Source organism: Pteropus vampyrus, unplaced genomic scaffold, assembly GCF_000151845.1.
Source record: "Pteropus vampyrus isolate Shadow unplaced genomic scaffold, Pvam_2.0 Scaffold2, whole genome shotgun sequence".
In the NCBI taxonomy this organism is placed as follows: domain Eukaryota; kingdom Metazoa; phylum Chordata; class Mammalia; order Chiroptera; family Pteropodidae; genus Pteropus; species Pteropus vampyrus.
In genome coordinates, this window is record NW_011888783.1 from 19,470,582 (window position 1) to 19,488,567 (window position 17,986).

At 33.2% G+C, this 17,986-nt stretch overlaps 1 protein-coding gene and 1 pseudogene across 1 annotated transcript in view; one reads left to right on the forward strand and one right to left on the reverse strand.

Moving 5' to 3' along the window:
- Window positions 1-38: 38 nt before the first annotated feature.
- The window catches only part of BBS5 (Bardet-Biedl syndrome 5), a 22,291-nt gene continuing 4,343 nt past the window's right edge, over window positions 39-17,986 (reverse strand). The window contains exons 3-12 of the mRNA XM_011358088.2: window positions 15,425-15,490; window positions 14,716-14,765; window positions 14,461-14,588; window positions 12,057-12,192; window positions 9,715-9,810; window positions 6,819-6,881; window positions 5,236-5,370; window positions 1,548-1,631; window positions 601-624; window positions 39-450 (exon numbers count right to left, since the gene is read on the reverse strand). Of these exons, the coding sequence (XP_011356390.1) occupies window positions 349-450; window positions 601-624; window positions 1,548-1,631; window positions 5,236-5,370; window positions 6,819-6,881; window positions 9,715-9,810; window positions 12,057-12,192; window positions 14,461-14,588; window positions 14,716-14,765; window positions 15,425-15,490 (884 nt within the window). The 3' untranslated portion in view covers window positions 39-348. The remainder of the gene's footprint in view (window positions 451-600; window positions 625-1,547; window positions 1,632-5,235; window positions 5,371-6,818; window positions 6,882-9,714; window positions 9,811-12,056; window positions 12,193-14,460; window positions 14,589-14,715; window positions 14,766-15,424; window positions 15,491-17,986) is intronic.
- On the forward strand, window positions 8,674-8,789 carry LOC111739600 (annotated as a pseudogene).

Genomic DNA, 17,986 nt, shown 5'->3' on the forward strand with positions numbered 1-17,986 from the left:
AGTCTTATTCTTTTAAATAATACTTTCAAAACATTAAATGGTGCTGCATAAATTTTTTATTAAACTCAACATGATACAGTCATTTAATATCCATAGACTAAAAATTTACAAGTATTAGGTACAAAATAAACATATTTACAAACCAGATACATTTTGGTTACAGTTTTAAATATAATTTTTAGAAAACTGGCAGTAAAATCTTAGATAAATGAATTTCTCCTTAATCATTAAAAAACCCTTTCTTAAAAGCTGTTCTGTAAATGTGAAAATTTTTCCATGCCTTCTAGCAGGGGACTAGGATCTTTAATCTTGAGATATCTTTAAATAGAAATCCAGCTCAACTCAAGATCAACTCATTACTTCCCACAGTCCCTGCAGGGTGAATCCATCCTTCAATTTCTCTATTGCAAGCCCCAGTTCTTCTGAAAATACTGGTTCACGGTCTTGTTGCTTTTTGGGAGATAAGAGGATGAGATGGGAATAGAGAAGGTGGGCAAGGAAGAAAAAAAACAAAAAAATAGGTTTCACATAAGTTTGTGAATACTAAATGTTGGAAAATAGAAAGTTTCTTTTTATATACTATAGCTAAAATATCCTTACCTTATTGCCATCAGCAAAATAAGCCTATAAGACAAAGAAAATTATATTTCACATATTTGATATAATATGTTGGTGGGCTAAAGAACAGATAATTTACAGAACAATTCTATGACTAAATATTTAATATTCTGCTATGTGTCTAATGGCTCTTCTCAATTATCTTTATAATGCTGGTACCAGAATTCACTTTTTCTATCTATGTTTATTAAAGTCTTCAAGAGTTATGCTTTAAGCTCTAAAAAATGTGCTTTGTAATTAATGTATAATTAGCATTGTTAACCTGAAAGGAGATAAAGAGAATGACTCAAAAGGTATAAAATTTCATCCGTACTTTTCATTTAGAAGACGATGCTGCCAAAACAAAACAATCAGTGCTTCGATATGTGTCAGCAAATGCATATAGTTTAAGATAGTAGTAGTAGTTTATAATTAAATATTTTATACTAATTTCACATTTTTGTTTAAAAATATATGTTCCCAGGTAGGCATTTTGGTCAGATTTATAAATTACAACATAAATTAAGTATTATTATTATTTTGGCTATTAATTAAATAATACAAATTTGGAAACAGGAAAGTTTATTATTCAAATAGATATCCATTTTAACATACCTATAAATTGAAGGGAAGTCCATCTTATGAAAAGTAATTATAGGAAATACAGATTTTAAATTAACTTAATTAACTATATTTCTTTTCACATATCTGAAATCCTATGAATAATTGTGTTCTCAAACTATTTCCCAGTTTGGTAATTTAAAAGTATTTCCATATACACAAAAAAATGCCTAACTTAAAAAAAAAATTACTCTCCAACTAATGTTTAAGATATTCTCAAAAGTATCAAGTTCTATGGTGTTTTACACACTTAAACCATTATTTAATAAAACATGACTCAGATAAAAAAAAAATCAGGAAATTTAGTAGCTCTTCTTTATGATGCTCACCACGAAAGCATCTGTGTGATCATCAGACTCTATTTCTACATCATCTTGAATTTGTTCAACTGTCAGAGCTTCAAGGGGCTGTGGCTGAAAAATCAGTAGATGTTAAAATGCATCAAAGAGACAATACTGTTAAACAAACAATTTTAGTAAAATGTGCTAATTGTAAATATTTGTAAAAGAATAACACAATTACAAACTACTCAAGTCTTATAAAAATCCTTGCATAACATATTCTAATAAAACTAATGAGTAATAAAATGAGTCAGTTAAACCTAAGCTTTTAAATCTGAAGTAACTATCATCGAAAGAATTAAAATGACAAATTTACATACATTTGACATGATACTTCGAGATATCCTTAAAGAAAAAACTCTCATTGGATTTTATCTGATTTTCTTTCACGTAGTTAAAAAACTAAGTTTTGTATTATAGCAAATTTTAAATTTTCCTCAAAATAGTCATTAAATAGGATTTGTGAAAAGAACTAATATTTGTATGAAGTATTCTAAAGGTAAAGCAGAATAAAATATAACACTCATATTTACTAATACATACTATTTGATGTATTAGGTACTATAATAGTACTACCAAGGGTATAAAGTCCCTGCCCTTACCCACAAAAGGTTTATAGTCTAGTGACGGTAGTAAGAAGGATAAAACACAATTACAAATAACTAAATATTAGGTTGAATCACATGAAATTGCCAGTTTTCTTTCCTGAAAGTGGTCAAATATTAACAATATATGGTTCAACCTATGCAAAATAGCTGTAACAAATGCAGTTATCTATTATAATAAAAGTTTGGAGACAGCACAACTTCTAGCTTGTGAATCCCACAAACTTTCATGAAGAAAAGGTTAGCATATGAGCTAGGGCTTTTAGAATGAGGATGATTTTCATAGGTAGGATTAGGGGAAAGGGTATTGCTGGCAGTGGGGATCAACATCAGCAAAGGTAAGAAACCACAGGATGAGGATGGAGAATGATGAATAATCCAGTAAAGTCAGAATATTTCAGTAAGGTCGGAATATAACGGCCTTTGAGACAGAAGGAGCTAAGTAGGGCTATTGTATTGAAAAATACCAGAGAGCATCATTCACACTAAAGTCTATGTGAACAATGTTCTCTAGTTTGGCAGTGCAGAGCATGCACAACTAGACACTGTGGCAGATAATGTGGGAAAGGTAAATTGAAGTCTATTGAAATGTGGGAAAGGTAAATTGAAGTCTACCGAAATTCTTTAATACCAGCCCAAAGAATTTAGACTTTATTACAGGTAAATGCTGGGGGACAGTTGAGGGTAGAAGTATATTGCTTGACAAGAGTGAACTGATTCTACAATCTGAGGTTAGCTTCAGTGTTTCAACCATGCTCAGAGCTGTGTGATTGTGTATAAATAATTTAACCTATCTAAGCCTCAATGTCTTTAACTGGGAGACTGATGATGATGATGATGATGATGATGATGATAACGATAACGATATACTTCTTAGTATTTTTGAGAGGATTAGAGATGATGCATACAAAGTTCTTAGAGCAGTGAATGGCAAACAGTAGGTGTTCAACACAGTCATTCAACAACTATGAAGAGGCACTAAACCTATTACGTGCCAGTTTAGACTGCTGGAGATACAGTGGTTGAATAGACAAAAATCTCTGACTTCATGGAGATTATTTATAGTAGAGGAGACTGATTAGTGTTACCAAAAATAAAGCAAGTAACCAAGCAGAATAAGGGACAAAAAGTGATGGGGGTTGTTGCTATTTTGGATGGATAGCCAGGGAAGACCTCTCTGAAGAGGTGGCTTTGGAGTAAGAACTTAGATGAGGTGACAAGGCAAGCTATTATGGCTGGCTATTATTATGTACTGGGGCCAATGAAGGGGAAAAGAGGAGAAATGAAAGTGAGAGAGAGAATGGGTAGGAGAACTAAGATACTGAGTGTCTCCCATGTGCCAGGCATTTTATGAACATATCAATAACTTTGTAAGAGAGACTATCTTCATTTTATGAGAAAACTGAAACTCAAACTGTACTGGAATCAAAAGTAAATGGTGAAATTGGGATTGAAATCAAGTTTGTATGGAAAGGAAGGGACAAGAACAGAGAAGAGATGGGTAAAACTGACTAAATGTATAAGATAAGATAATGGAAAAAATAAAAAAGGAAAACTCTAAGGTTTTGTGCACAACTAACTTTGACAATGCTAAAAAAAATAAGTAGTAAATAAACAGATAAATCAGTAGTTTTAGGTATGCCAAATTTAAGACACTCATCCAAGTCCCAGTGTATCTCACTGACTTGGAAAATTATTATCCTAATTAAATTACTAAAATAAACATTTAAATGAGAAATTCAATTTATGTTTTTTTTGGAATGCTCATCTATGTGAAATATTCAAGAATATTTAGAACCATGATAAGCTGAGAGTATATGTCAAGATTAGAAAGAAAGATACATTTGGGAGTCATCTAAGTCATCTACAGAAGTATAAGTTGAAGAACCTGGAGGAGTAGGTGATATTACTGAGGAATGAAAGGGAGAACGCTGAAAGAAGTATAGGTTGGGAAGAGAACAGAAAAGGATGGTTAAGGAAATGAAATACAAGGAATGTTATGTTTAATACAACATCAGCAACCTAGGGAAAAGTTTCAGCTGAAGGGAAAGAGGATATATATGGAATTTGACAAGGAGGGAAAAAATTTAAGTACAAGGAGCATTACCAGGTAACAAGGGCCTAGTGGAAGTCAGAGGGGGTGAATTTGTACTTAGCTGCCCAGCTCTACTTCCTGATTTTCTGTGGTCACGTGCTGTAGTCCAAGAGCAGGAGAGATACAGAAAATATGTGATGTGTGATATGGCTCAACATGCTGAGTACCAGCAGGGACACTGATGAAAAAGTGAATGACAAGGACACCAGCAACAGAGTGTACAGTAAGGGCCCAAGAGAACAGACAGCAAGAGAACCTGTGACAGCAGTCAATGAGGGCACCAGAGAGAGAGCCTGTGGCAAGGGTACAGCTGATATAGCAGACAGCAAGGACACCTCTAATGCAGTGGCTGGTGAGTACATAGTGATAGACTAGATGACAAGGGTCCCAGCTGGAGAGGCTGCAGAGTAAAGCCAAAAGAGAACTGATGTACCTGGAGAGCAGAGATTGGTGCAGAAACCAGAAATCATGAGGAAGGCAAAGTGCAGGCATGTGAGGGTGATATTCAAAATATTTCATAACTGGTATGGCTGGGCACTGGTGGTAGTAATAAACACAAGCCATACTGGTGGAGCAGATTCCTGGAGTTGCTATGCTGTTGGGCCTTCGGGAAAGAAAATGGTATCTGTGAGGCCTCTAAGGTTTTCCCATGCTAATGGAAGGCTGAAGTAGAATAAAAATAAAGCTGACATAGAGATTTAATTATGTCTACATCAGAGGAGTCTTGCATATGGAGTCTTCTCTGGATAGGCTGCTTCCCTAGAAGGACGGGAATAAATGATGAAGCAGCCAGTGAGAAGAGAGGTGGTATGCACAAATTAGTAATAGCCCAGGGGCCATGCTCACTGAGCAGAGTCAGTGTATTCATCATTTTAAAGACAGTGTAAAATTATATACAATGTATTTATATCTGAATTTTTTAGATTGTATAACAACAATTCAGCAAATACTATATTTCACGCAGTGAATAAATTACCTTTTCTTCCATCTCATAATCTACTCCAAATATAGGACTCGCAGAATAGACTTTGTGAAGTGAATTGATTTCCTTAACTGATTCTTGCAGTTTTTCCACAGGATCTATTTTAAAGCCAAGAACATATCCTCCACTCTACAAGAAAAAATAATGAAAATACAAAAAACAAGCTCGAGAAATGGTATTTAAGTATATGATAAATTATAGCTCTAATTGTCCTGATTTCAGAGCACAATATGTAAGCTGAAATTTTAAAGTTTTTATTATGAAAAATTTCAAACATACAAAAATAGAAGAGTACAATAAGTGTCCACATAGCCATTATCCAGCTTAGACAAGTAACAAAATATGGCCAACTGTGTTCCATCTGTAACTTTACCCTCCCATGAAAATCTCCTCCCTTCACCCATTCAGGATTATTTTAAAACATATCCAGATATCACATCATTTCATCTGTAAACATCAAAGCTGAAATGTCAAGATTATGAAGGCCAAGGGAACTAAGTTTTTCTTTTCTTTCTTTCTTTCCTTTTTTTGGGGGGAACTACATTTTTCTTGAGCTAGACCCTGTAAAGGAATATAGACTACATATTAAAAGAAATAAGGGAATGGCCTACCTATGGCTATCTCCTTGAATTGGAAAATAAACTTGACCATGGCAACTTGTTGGAAAAAGTGTTAAAAAATTAAGTAGCATAAGTAATAGGTGAGATCATATGCTTCCAGTTGACAGCATATGCTTTTGGGTTCAAATTCTGGTTTTACAGAAAGTTTATCAGCTGTATGATGCTGGAAAACTTACTTTCATTATCTTTTAAAGTCTCAATCTTCTAATCATTAAATGGTTATCAAGTTATTGTATTAAAATAATGTATATATGACATTTCATATAGTTCCTAGAATGTAGTAAGCACTCAGTAAATAGCAGCTACTAATCTATAGGCCAGGGGAAAGGAGTAAGTAGACATTCATGTTTAAACTTAGAATTTAGAAGAGAAGTGATTTTATAAATAAGTTTTATTTAAATGTATTTCTTCAAAAACCTGGCATAATGGAGTATAGCAATAATTAAATAGACAATATAATCTGTGTGTGATAGTATAAAATCTCAAATAGGGTACATGTGTGTTTCTGTATATATCTCTGTTTCTGAAAACAGTCCAATGAATCATTTAGACCTGAAATCAAAACCTAGCCCCACCACTTACTAGTAGCGAGAACACTTACAAGGTTCCTAAACTGTCTAGGCTCCAGTTTCCTTGACTGTAAAGTGGGGAAAAAATAGTAACTGTATCATAGGATTGTGTAAAGATTGAGATAATGCAGGAAAAGTACAGTGACTGACTGTCATTAAACATGATAATCATGATAGTAATGATTATGTCTGTCAAACAAAGAAACATAAGCAGGATTCTTTATCTGGAGACAATTACTATATGACTTCAGACTCTTCATATAACTTCATGTTATAGCTAATATTCTTCCTGGATATAAACTGGTTACCAGATAAATAAAACTAAAAATAGCCTGTCACATAGTTTTAAAAATCTATTAAAGATCAATAAAAATATAAAGTATCTTACCTGCTGAGAGCTTTCTATGACAAGAGCTAAACCAAATTTTGAATCTCTAATCTTTATTGAACGCTAGATGTAAAATGAAAAAGAAAAAAATGCTTGTTTTTATTATCTGATAGTAGCGACTTTTTAAGACAAATTTTTCAACTTTTACACAGTAACTATTTTTCATACTCTAAAGAACAGAGTACTCCCTTTTGCTTTATTACACTCCCAGAGATCAAGTAAATGAAAATTTTCATACTGCAAATGGGCAGCAAACTTATAAGGAAATACAAAGACATCTCTGAAATACGTACAAAACTCTGAGTTCTATGGAGTTATAACTTTTCTGAGTATTTTAAACCAAAGGCCAGCAATCTTTTAGTTATGAAGAATCACTTACTATGGCTCCTAGGGCTGGGTTAATTTTTAAAGTCACATGTGCCTTCTGTTTTTACAGAGATAACTAACTTTAAAGAATCTCCATTCCATTTATTAAAAAACAATAAGTCAAGGGCATTCATCACTGGGCATCAAGGAAAGCTGGGATAAGTCAAATGTAATACACATCAAGGTAAGTGTGACATGAGGATTAAGCTTGCCTAGCAGGAGATGAGCAGTAACACCAGTGGCCTAGAAGAAGGGAAGATGAGAAGCACAATGGCAGGCATGATATGTAGAAAATTACATAGAATATACTTGCTTGTGGGAGAAAGAACCATGGAGAATCTAATATTAAGACCAGCAGACCAAAAGACAGAGAAGGGTAATCTGTGGTAGGTGATGACATATAACACTTCCAGACAAATGGGCATTGGAAGTTGAGAAAGAGAAGAAAGGAGAAAAAGGAAAGATAGGGACAGGGGGAGGGGGAGGGAAAAAGGGAAGAGGTACACAGATGACTAAATGAAAAGTACAGTGATTGACTCTGTCATTAAACATGGTAATCATGATAGTAATGATTATGTCTGTCCAACAAAGAAACATAAGCAGGATTCTTTCTATGGGGACAATTACTATATGACTTCAAACTCTTCTGACACCCTGGCTGTCAACTGGTAGTCTAACCAGATGACTGTGGGTGACATAGGCTGGTAAGATAGAAACTGGCAAGAAGATATATATTGATATATAGCTATAAGGAGTAGGGTCAGGGCAATGGCTGAGGCATAGAGCTAGAGTTAGAATATGACTACCATAGTGACAGACTGTGATGATATCAGATTGCAAGTTGTTTGGGCCGGGCTGAATTCATTCCAGAAGCCATATCTGGCAACTGTATTCTTAAATAACAAAAAGAGGCCTATTTGAAGAACAGAAAGCACAAGTTAGTTTACTACTCAGTAATTATGCAGCATAATAGGTTAGGTTAGGCAAGCTATAACGCATGTAAATAAACACATATAAAACAGCAGTGAATAAAACACTGATTTATCAGATACCTATATAGACTCTGTCACATCTTCCTAGCCATAATTATAAATTCTAATATTTTTTAGATGGTCAGAAATAATTTTCTTCCTATCAGATTCTATGATTTTCTGTTTAATGTTTTGCTTTTCTCCACCTGACTGAAAACTCCTTGATGGCAGGAACTGTGCAGTACTGGCTCATGATTTTCATAACTGCATCTCTAGCACCTGCTACAGAGTAGGTCCTCAATATCTGGCAAATCAGATATTTTAATGTAACTCAGAAATCAAACAATTTAACAAAAGATAGGCTTGGAAATATTTTATAAATAATTATCCTTCTCATAGGCCAAGAAGTCTCTTAAAAAATGATATTTCTAGATGTGGTTCCATAGTGTAGCAGTTAGCACATCTGCTTTACACAGAGAAGGTCCTGGGTTCACACCCCAGTGGAGCCAGAGTCCATGGTCTACTGCCATGCTACCCTGAACAAACCCAGTGTCTGATTTCGGAAGCTAAGCAGGGTTGGGCCTGGTTAGTACTTGGATGGGAGACCACCTAGGAAGACCAGGTGCTGTAGGCATAAATAATAATAATAAAAAAATAATAAATGATATTTCTCAGATATCTATTCCATAAATATTAATGTAATGAAACTAGTCTTCAGACTACTTATATCCTATAATAAGGGCAATTATTATATGATGACCTCACAGGATTTTCATTATGTTTCATCTGATTTACACTAGTCTTATAGTTTTTTTAATATAAAATGAAATTCTTCAGTTTATTAGAGCTTACTATTTGTTTCACTGAATCACATACTTATCATAGCAGCAGCAGCAGATTAAAAAGAACCACTTTTATCTACCCTCAAAACAAATTGGTCTTAGATGTCATTAGTTCTTATTCTGGATTTTAATAGCTTTAACATAAGTTAAAACCACCATCTTTATTAAAAAGCATCTTGATTTTTTTCACCAAAGCTGAAGCATGAATCTAGTTTGTAATACATCCTGTATCTGAAAACAATTAAAACAGTTCATTCACAGAATTAATGATTTCATTCCTGGCTTTAAAAAGGTTTGAGCAGAAAGTGGCAAGAGAGCCATAATAAAGTGTATGGATCAGTGTGCTAAAGCCATGCCAAGGAGCAACCATATACCTGTCTTGTGGAAAGGTTATGGAAAACTTTAGTAGCTAAAGCCCTTTGATTGGAATCTAAAGAAGACATACCTTAACCTGTATGAAAACTATTTAAAATTTTAGAATCCAGTATATTTCTCTCTTAATAGCAAGTTAATAATGGTGCTACTTCCCTTGAACCTAAGTATAATTGGGTCTTTTCTGTGGTGAAATAGTACATTATCAACATTTTTAAAAGTATGCTCTCAGCTAAACTGCTGCCACTTAAAAGGGAGAAAGAACTCATCGAATTCCCAAAGTCCTATTAACTGAACAGAAATTATTCTACATTAAAATAAGGTCATAAAAATGCATGTACTTACAATTTGCAGGTATGGTATGCTGACGTTAAAACTGTCATTCATATTTGCATGCCACACAATTCTCACATTAGTAATAAAAAAGGTTCCTAAATTTCCCTACAGAAGAGAGTAATGAGAGATACATCAACGATCATTTGTTTGAATACTTATTTTCTAAACACTATAATAATGCTGATTATCAGAGCAGCAGAACATACCAGAATTGAGTATTATGTAGTACTAATGACTTCCTCATTCATGAGATGGCAGTACAATTAGATTACGGAGTGCCTGGACTCTGGAGTTAGACTCTAATTATCACACCATCAGTACTTACCAGTTGTTGGCCCAGTGGCAAATTTCTTCTTGGTGAGTTGTGTCAAATGTAAAATGGAGATCTGAATAACCCATATAAATAAATACCACAGCATAGTGTCTGACACACAGTAAGCATTCTACAAGTGTTAGATCTTATTATGACTATTACTCAAAACCTGGGAAAAGTCAAGGCAAGGGAGTTGTGGTGAGAGAGAGAGAAAACACATGTGATAACCCCCATCAGTTCACAAGAGATATTTTATGGCTCTTCCACACTAACTCCAGTTACATGGCCAGTCAACATCTCTCAAAATCCCAGTACAATAGCTTGGTGGTTTAAAAAAATCTTTAAGACTTAAAAGCATGGCACCAAAATTATCTGCCTCTACCATTTATCCATCATTCTCTACCTCTACCTCCTCCTCTTCCGCACCACATACACCCAGAGGAATTTATTCTATACTCTGAAGTTGCACATAAATCATTAACTCACAAACCTAAAACCTAAAAATCCTTCTGGGATGATCAAGTTGGGAACATCAGAAAAGATCACCGATGTCCCAATTATAATTAAATTAGTATGTATATGTATAAGTATATATATTCCCCGCCTCCACTCTCATCTTGCAAGAAATTGTTATACAAAAATTTTTAGCTCCCATTATTCCCAACCCAAGTGCCATTAAACAACACTGTCTTAACTTTATAAGGAATAATTCTTTATGTCATTGTTTTCCTCTTATTTTAGAAAAAGAGAATAACTTTCAAAAAGTCCTAAAGACTTTTTAAAATAATAGGAGGGTATATTTTATTTGTTTTATTATTTTTCAATAAACATAAGTTAGGTTGACAATAACATCCCCTTTTCAATAAAATGATATATCTGAGAATCCTGGAACACCTTAATTAATTACAAATGCCAGGTGTTGGGCTAGGTGGTAAAGATCTAACAATGAACAGAGTAACTCCACCCCTAAGAATAATTTTTACATTTTTTAAATGGTTGAGAAACAAGTCAAAAGAACAATATTTCATGTGACACAAATACTATATGAAACTCAAACTTGTGTTCATAATAAAGTTTTACTGAAACACAACCATGCTGACTTGTTTATGTATTATCTATGGCAGTTTCACACTACAGTGGCAGGACTGAGACGCTGGGACAGAAACTATATGGCCCACAAAGCCTGAAATATTAACCATCTTGTCCTTTACAGTATAAACTTTGCTGACTCCTTTACACCATGCATCTCCTCCACTAGCATGATGAAAAGAAGTTATTTAGATGGGGAGTGTCTATATCCTATAAAACCTTGATCGTAGTTTAAAACTAGAATTTTTCAAATGAGTAAACTTTATTTATAATTTATGATTCGCTGTTTAGCAAGAAGTTCCTCATTCAAATATTTACCACAGTAGTTATCAGTCTAATCTAGATTATAATATACACAAAGGCTGGAAATAGTTCTCAGTAAGAGATTTTTACCCTAGAAACTGATGTTACTTATTCCAACTATTAGTTGCTTATATGTTTCAACTGGTTATAATTTTCAAGAGCAAATGAAAAATTACAGTAATGGACATAGGAGTTGCCAGATGATTTATATGTTTAATTCCATAAAGACCAGATTAAAAGCCTTCCGTGACTCTTTACACCATGCATCTCCTCCACTAGCATTAATTATCAAGATGCAGAGGGTAGTGTAATAGTATGGGGGAAGATCATGGCTCTGGGATGAACTAGATGTGTGAGGTCACTTAATTCTTTAGGCCTGAGTTTTTCATAGTAAGTGAACAGAGACTGAACTTGATGATCTTTAAAGTTCATTTCAGCTCTAAATCAATGTAGAACAAATGTTGCTAAAAAGGACAAAAACATAAAAATATTAACATCAGTATTTTATATCAAGAACTATAATTCTAATTTATCAAGAGATATAATGCTAATTTTAATAGGTAAATGAATATATAAACTCAATGATAAATGAAAAATGACAACCAAGGCACTGCCCCAAAAGTTTCATTAGTCTTTTACACAATACCTGGTCGCTAGATAAATTCCATACTCCATTGATTTTATCATACACATGTTCTTGTGGTAATAATCTTAGTTGCTTATTTTGAATTAGAGCACTTCTCAATTTAAAATCACGATACATTTTAGATGTTTCATATGCTCTATAAAAAAGAACAAACAAAAGGCTAACTCAAACTGAAAATGCAGTTTTCTTAGGTTACTTATCTACCAAAATATATAGTTGTACTTAACGTACATCACTCAAAAAATTATTACAGTAAATTAAAAATTTTTTTTCAGTAAGTTTTGGTGATTACTGTCTTTTGTAGATTTGTCATTTTAGTGTAGTATTTACATATTTTATCTCAGTAACCTATATTTTAGATGTCTAATTTTTAAGGCAATATATGTATCACACAGCACAAATGAGAGGACACAGATTTTTCTCTCAAACTGAAAAACAATGCTTGTATATAAGACATTTTTTTCCTATCAAAATGCTTCCCTTCATTTCTGTTTTAGTCAAAGAAACCATTATCCTTTTGACATAAGCAAGAATCCAATTATTTTTCTCACTGAAGCCTGAAAACATACTCACAAATACCTCTACACAGAAAATGAGAATGAGTCCGTACCAATTCCAAAAGGACCCCAGGATAGAACCTAGGACAGTGTGTGTATCTGTGTGTGAGTGTGTGTGTGTGTGTGTGTGTGTGTGTGTGTAAAATCACTAAAAGTGTGTTCTCAAAAATATCTCTCTATTAATAATACAGAACATTCTTAATTTTTGATTAGTTAATTCTAATTTTACTCCACAAAAATACAGACTAATTTACCCATTTAATGAAACTAAAAGGTTTTCTTAGCTTGAATAACTTTAGAAGTCATTAATATAAATTATAATATTTGTTAAATTTCTGACTTTTACTTTTATTAACCTTCTAATACATAAACTGTGAAAGAGCAGAATTCAAGCATTTGCTTATAATCTTAATTTTCTTTGGTACTGGAATCATCAATATTTAACCAGGGTAAAAAAGGAAACTATGCTGTGAATTATTTTTTTGGGGTGGTAAACTTATAACATTTTTATACTAATAAAGAAAAGCAGCTTCCATGCTACCTTCAAACTCCATTTTATATTGTTTCTCTAAGTAAAGTGAAATAAAGAGCTAAGGTTTAGATATACACCCAGAACTAAAAAATATGTTTTCACACAAAAACTTGTATGCAAATGTTCATAGCAACATTATTCATAAGAGACACAAATGTCTATTAACTGATGAGTGGATAAACAAAATGTGTCTATACAATGGAATATTATTCAGCTATAAGAAGGAATGAAGTATTGATACATGCCACAGCACAGATGGGCCTTGAAAACATTAAATAAGTGAAAGACGTTGGACATAAAAGGCCACTATAGTACATGATTCCATTTATTTGAAATGTCCAGAATAAGCAAATATGTAGTGACATAAAAGTAATTCAGTGGTTGCCAGGAGCTATTAGGGAGGAGGGAATGGGGAGTGACTGCTATGGGTTTGTTTTTTTTTTTGAGGTGATAGAAATATTTTGGAATTGGGTAGCAGTGCAAAACCTTGTGAATATACTAAAACTACCAAGCTGTAAACTTTAAAATAGTACATTTTATGTTATGTGAATGATATCTCAAAAAACCCAAACCAGTATGTAGATTAAAAAATCAACAAAATGAAAAGTCACCAAACTAGGAAACTAAGAAATACATTTGCAACGTATATGGCTGATAGGGGCATAATTAAGAAATTTACAATAGGAAACTATAAATAACCAAAAAAATATGAAAAGTTTCAGCATCACTAGTAATAAAAGAAATGCAAGTTAAAACAATGGCATATATATCATATATCTCTGTGCATGTTGGTATATATAAACTGGCATATATATTTATTTTGGCTGTCATTTTAGCCAAGTTTTTAAAAAATTCACAGTACTTAGGACTGTTTAAAAAAAAAAAGCTGAAGTAGTGAAAAAAAGAATTTAGCAAACAAACAAACAAACAAACAAAAAAACAACCATAGAACAGCAACAAAATTTTTTGGGAAAACACCAAACATGCCTTCTACTATTAGAAAAATAATCTTTTTTTGGTCATTAATTGAATTATCAACTTGGTTATTTACATTGAATTTTCCATCTCCCTTGGTAGCGAATTCAACAGAATCTTCAGTAGAAATTTTTATGAATCTTTAGCAGTCTTATCTGTTTTATAAATACCTTCACAGTGTTTATTAAATGATAATGCAATGTGTTCTTTTATATATCTTCAGGATACTTGCATAGAGCTTGGAGGAAGATAGCACCACACTTCTAAACTTTATCCTCTAAACCTTTAAATCATAGAATTACCTTAAAAGTATTCAATAATCCACAAAATATTACCATACCTGTGTACTGCAATCACAGAAGTAAAAAGTCTAGGACTTCCAGGAACCAAATTTGTAAATATAAATTCAAAACGAGTACTGTTACATTTTGTTAGTATATAAAGAGCTTCAGTTTGGCCTCGTAATTTCTGTAGGGACAAATTTATTTAAAAGTTCAGATTTTAAGAGCAATTTCTCATTTACAGTGAAAATACCAACCTCAAAAATCTAATGTTTCTTCACTGTATATTTTTCAATAAGAATTTTTAGACTTACAGAGTTAGCAGTCCTTGTTGTAATATTCAATATGCAGTTGTAACCGATAGCTAAAATTCAAAAGCAAAGAATTTAAAGAACATGATACAATAAACTGAGGGAAAAAAATCTCTATATAGAACTTTTAACAGCTTTAAAAATTAAATACAAAAATATAACTTTTAAACATTTTTATGAAATAACTACAAACTTTAGTTAAAAGAAATAGAAAGTCAATTCTGCTTTGCACAAACATATTCATAACACGGGACAAAGGAAGTTTACTTCTCTAAAACCTATATAGTACTATTTACTAAAAATGTTAGCACCACTACATCAAGAGAAAAGAAAGTTCTAGATGGATAATCTAAAATAGTTTTAAAAAATAAGTGAAACAAAATTTAACACAATGAAAATTGTACTTTTAGGATTTAAATCTTCTTTGGGATTACTTGAAACAGGTTATAGCAAGTTGTCAAAGATAAGCAAAAAACAAAAATTATTTGATGCAAAAGCACTAATCTTATATATGTCAAAGAGACAAAATGGGCAGACTGAAAAACATTCTTTTGCATTATGATGCAGTCAGTGTTTAGTCTACGATTTCTAAAGTTTTTATCAATTTAAAGCTTTCCACATATTTCATAGTATAGCTTTTTTAGTTTTAAAAGTCACTGTGTAAATTTAAAGTTTTTTTTCCCCTTTGCTGTTATCTAACGAAGATACTTACAAAGATTGACTCTGGGTAATGCCAAAGAGTGCCAGATAATTCTTAAATTTGTTACTAAGAGTCTACCTAAAAGCAAACAAAAAAACAGGTTACCTTAAATAAGGTCCTATTTTTGCAGTACAGAATGAAGTGGAGATGAAACTTTTGGTCCACTATCAGCAGCAACGCCCACAGACGTTTTCATACATTTATTACTTGAAAATATTTACTGTATATACCTAGCCTATATAATGTACACAGAATCCCAGAAAAACAAAATCTGATAGTTACAGAAGAGATACAGGTATTCACTGCCAACATCTTGATTTGACTCAAGCTGACAGAGAGAATTGGGTACTGGTTTTTAGTCTTGGTAGAAGGTGCTTGGTAGAAGCTGCTCAGTATAAAGCTGAGAATGAGTATTGGGTAATATAATTATTACAAAGCTATTCAGTGGAATCACACTTCTCAAATAACTCTCATATACATACTATTCCCTGCCATACGAGTACTCTCTTAACAGTTCTCATTTAAATGAACCAATGAACCATATACTTATATATCCTTTTTTTTTTTTTTTTGCTGTGAGCAAACTTTCTTTGTTCATATGAAATTATAGCCAGGCTGAAGTTTGTTTAAGGCTTTATGCTTTTCAATCTCAGCCTCAGATTGATGTTCTTGCACTAAAATACAAAGAGAGATAAACTTCATTTCTCAAAGTGTGTCCTGTGGAATAATAGTCCCTATAAATGCTCCAAGGGGAAAAAAAGTCAAGTAAATCTGAGCATGGTAAACTATGTGTCTTAGAGATTTATAATACAATTGGCATATTAGGATAGCTGTGAAATATCCTGAACTAATAAAACTCTCTTTGTTTAATGCAAAATTTCTTCAACAAGTTATAGCTATAGGACTCTTCTGATGAATAATCTATAGCCAGTTCATATTCTTTCCTTCCTGAAAACTCCTAGAATATCTAAAATCAGAGAAACCACATCTGTATGAATGGTGGAATGAGATGGGATAGGAAAGTCCAAAAATAAAGGAAGGCATTCTCAAGAGAATCTGCAGAACAAGACATGATAAGTTTGACAAATAATAAGGAACCCAGCCTGGCTAGAGTGGAAGGTTCACACAAAATTATAGAAGGGTGGACATTGCACCTATCAGTCGGGGTCAAACAGAAAACAGATGGCATAGTCAAATTAGGATAACTGAGATTTATATACAAATGGACTTATTACAAAGGTACAAGTGGGGTGTAAGGAACCATAAGTGAGTACAGGAGACCTGTACCATCCCAGACCCAGAGGGACAAGGATAGGGAGCAGTTAACCAAGTCTGAAAGGAACAGGAGTCCTAAAGAGCTGAATGTTTTGAGAGGAAAGAACCAAGGGAATAAATACCAAGAACTCACTCTCCTGTCTCCCTTTAATCTTCTGCCATGGCTCTTCCAACTGGAAGCTAGATTGCACAAGGAGTCCTTTGATGTAGTCTATACATTTTCCCAGGGCAATGGGGAGGGGTAGAGAAGGGCGTTGGCTCTGGAGGGACATATGGAGGACAGTGGCACATGGAAGAAAGGTTGTGGACAAACTAGAAGTTCTTCAATGCTAGACCAAGAAATTCAGACTTAAATCTGTTAGCAGTGGAGGCTGTGCAGGCAGTGTAGGTGGGGTGGGGTTTAGAATTGAGATTGGGGTGAACTGAAAATTTTTAAGAAGAGCATAATGTGATCCCAGAAGTTCAGAAATCAATGTCGACAGTTTGGTCCATCACTTAGTAGCTATGTGGCCTTGGAAAAGTTAATTAACTTTTGTTCCTCAGTTCCCTTATTTGAAAAAAAATAATAGCATCTACTTCATTTTTTGTTTTATTATTTGTATTACTATTAAATGAGATTACACATATTATGTAAAAAATTCAGAACAGTGACTGGCAAATAGTAAACATTCAAAATGTTAACTATTATTATTTTTTAAATATTTTAATTCTTTACAAACTTATTTTTGACTTATTTTATTATTATAGATACACTGATTTATGTTTTCCTTATGCTACTTCACCCAAGTAACATTATATCTTGGCTATGAGCCTAGGACATCTATTATTCTTTTTGACATTTTTCTATTACAGAATTCCAGGAAAAATTATGGAGTGGGAAGAGTTTGCTTTCTAAAACCAATGACCAACTTATCTGTTTTTCTGTTCTTGTTTTATCTTTTACAAGTCTGTAGCATTTTTATGTTGTCTCTGTTCTGCTAAAGGATCTCATCCTACAACTCCAAACCCAGTGTTCCAGGCATGGGCTTTTCTCTCTGTCCTCTCAAACACCAAAATAAAAATTTCCCTGTTTCTCCTATCTCCCAAATATTGAAATGTGGCTGTTTCATTCTCATACAGCTTCAGTGTGCAAAGCTAATCTGATAATTTCTTGTCAGAGTACTTACAGTTTCAATGGATTAAATGTATTAATCTTTTTGGATATTTATAGTTTTAACATGGAGTCTCCTGAACTTGGCAATGCCTTTATTTGGTCCTTTTTGAACTTCTGAAAAGGAGGGAAGAGAGATGGCTGGAAGA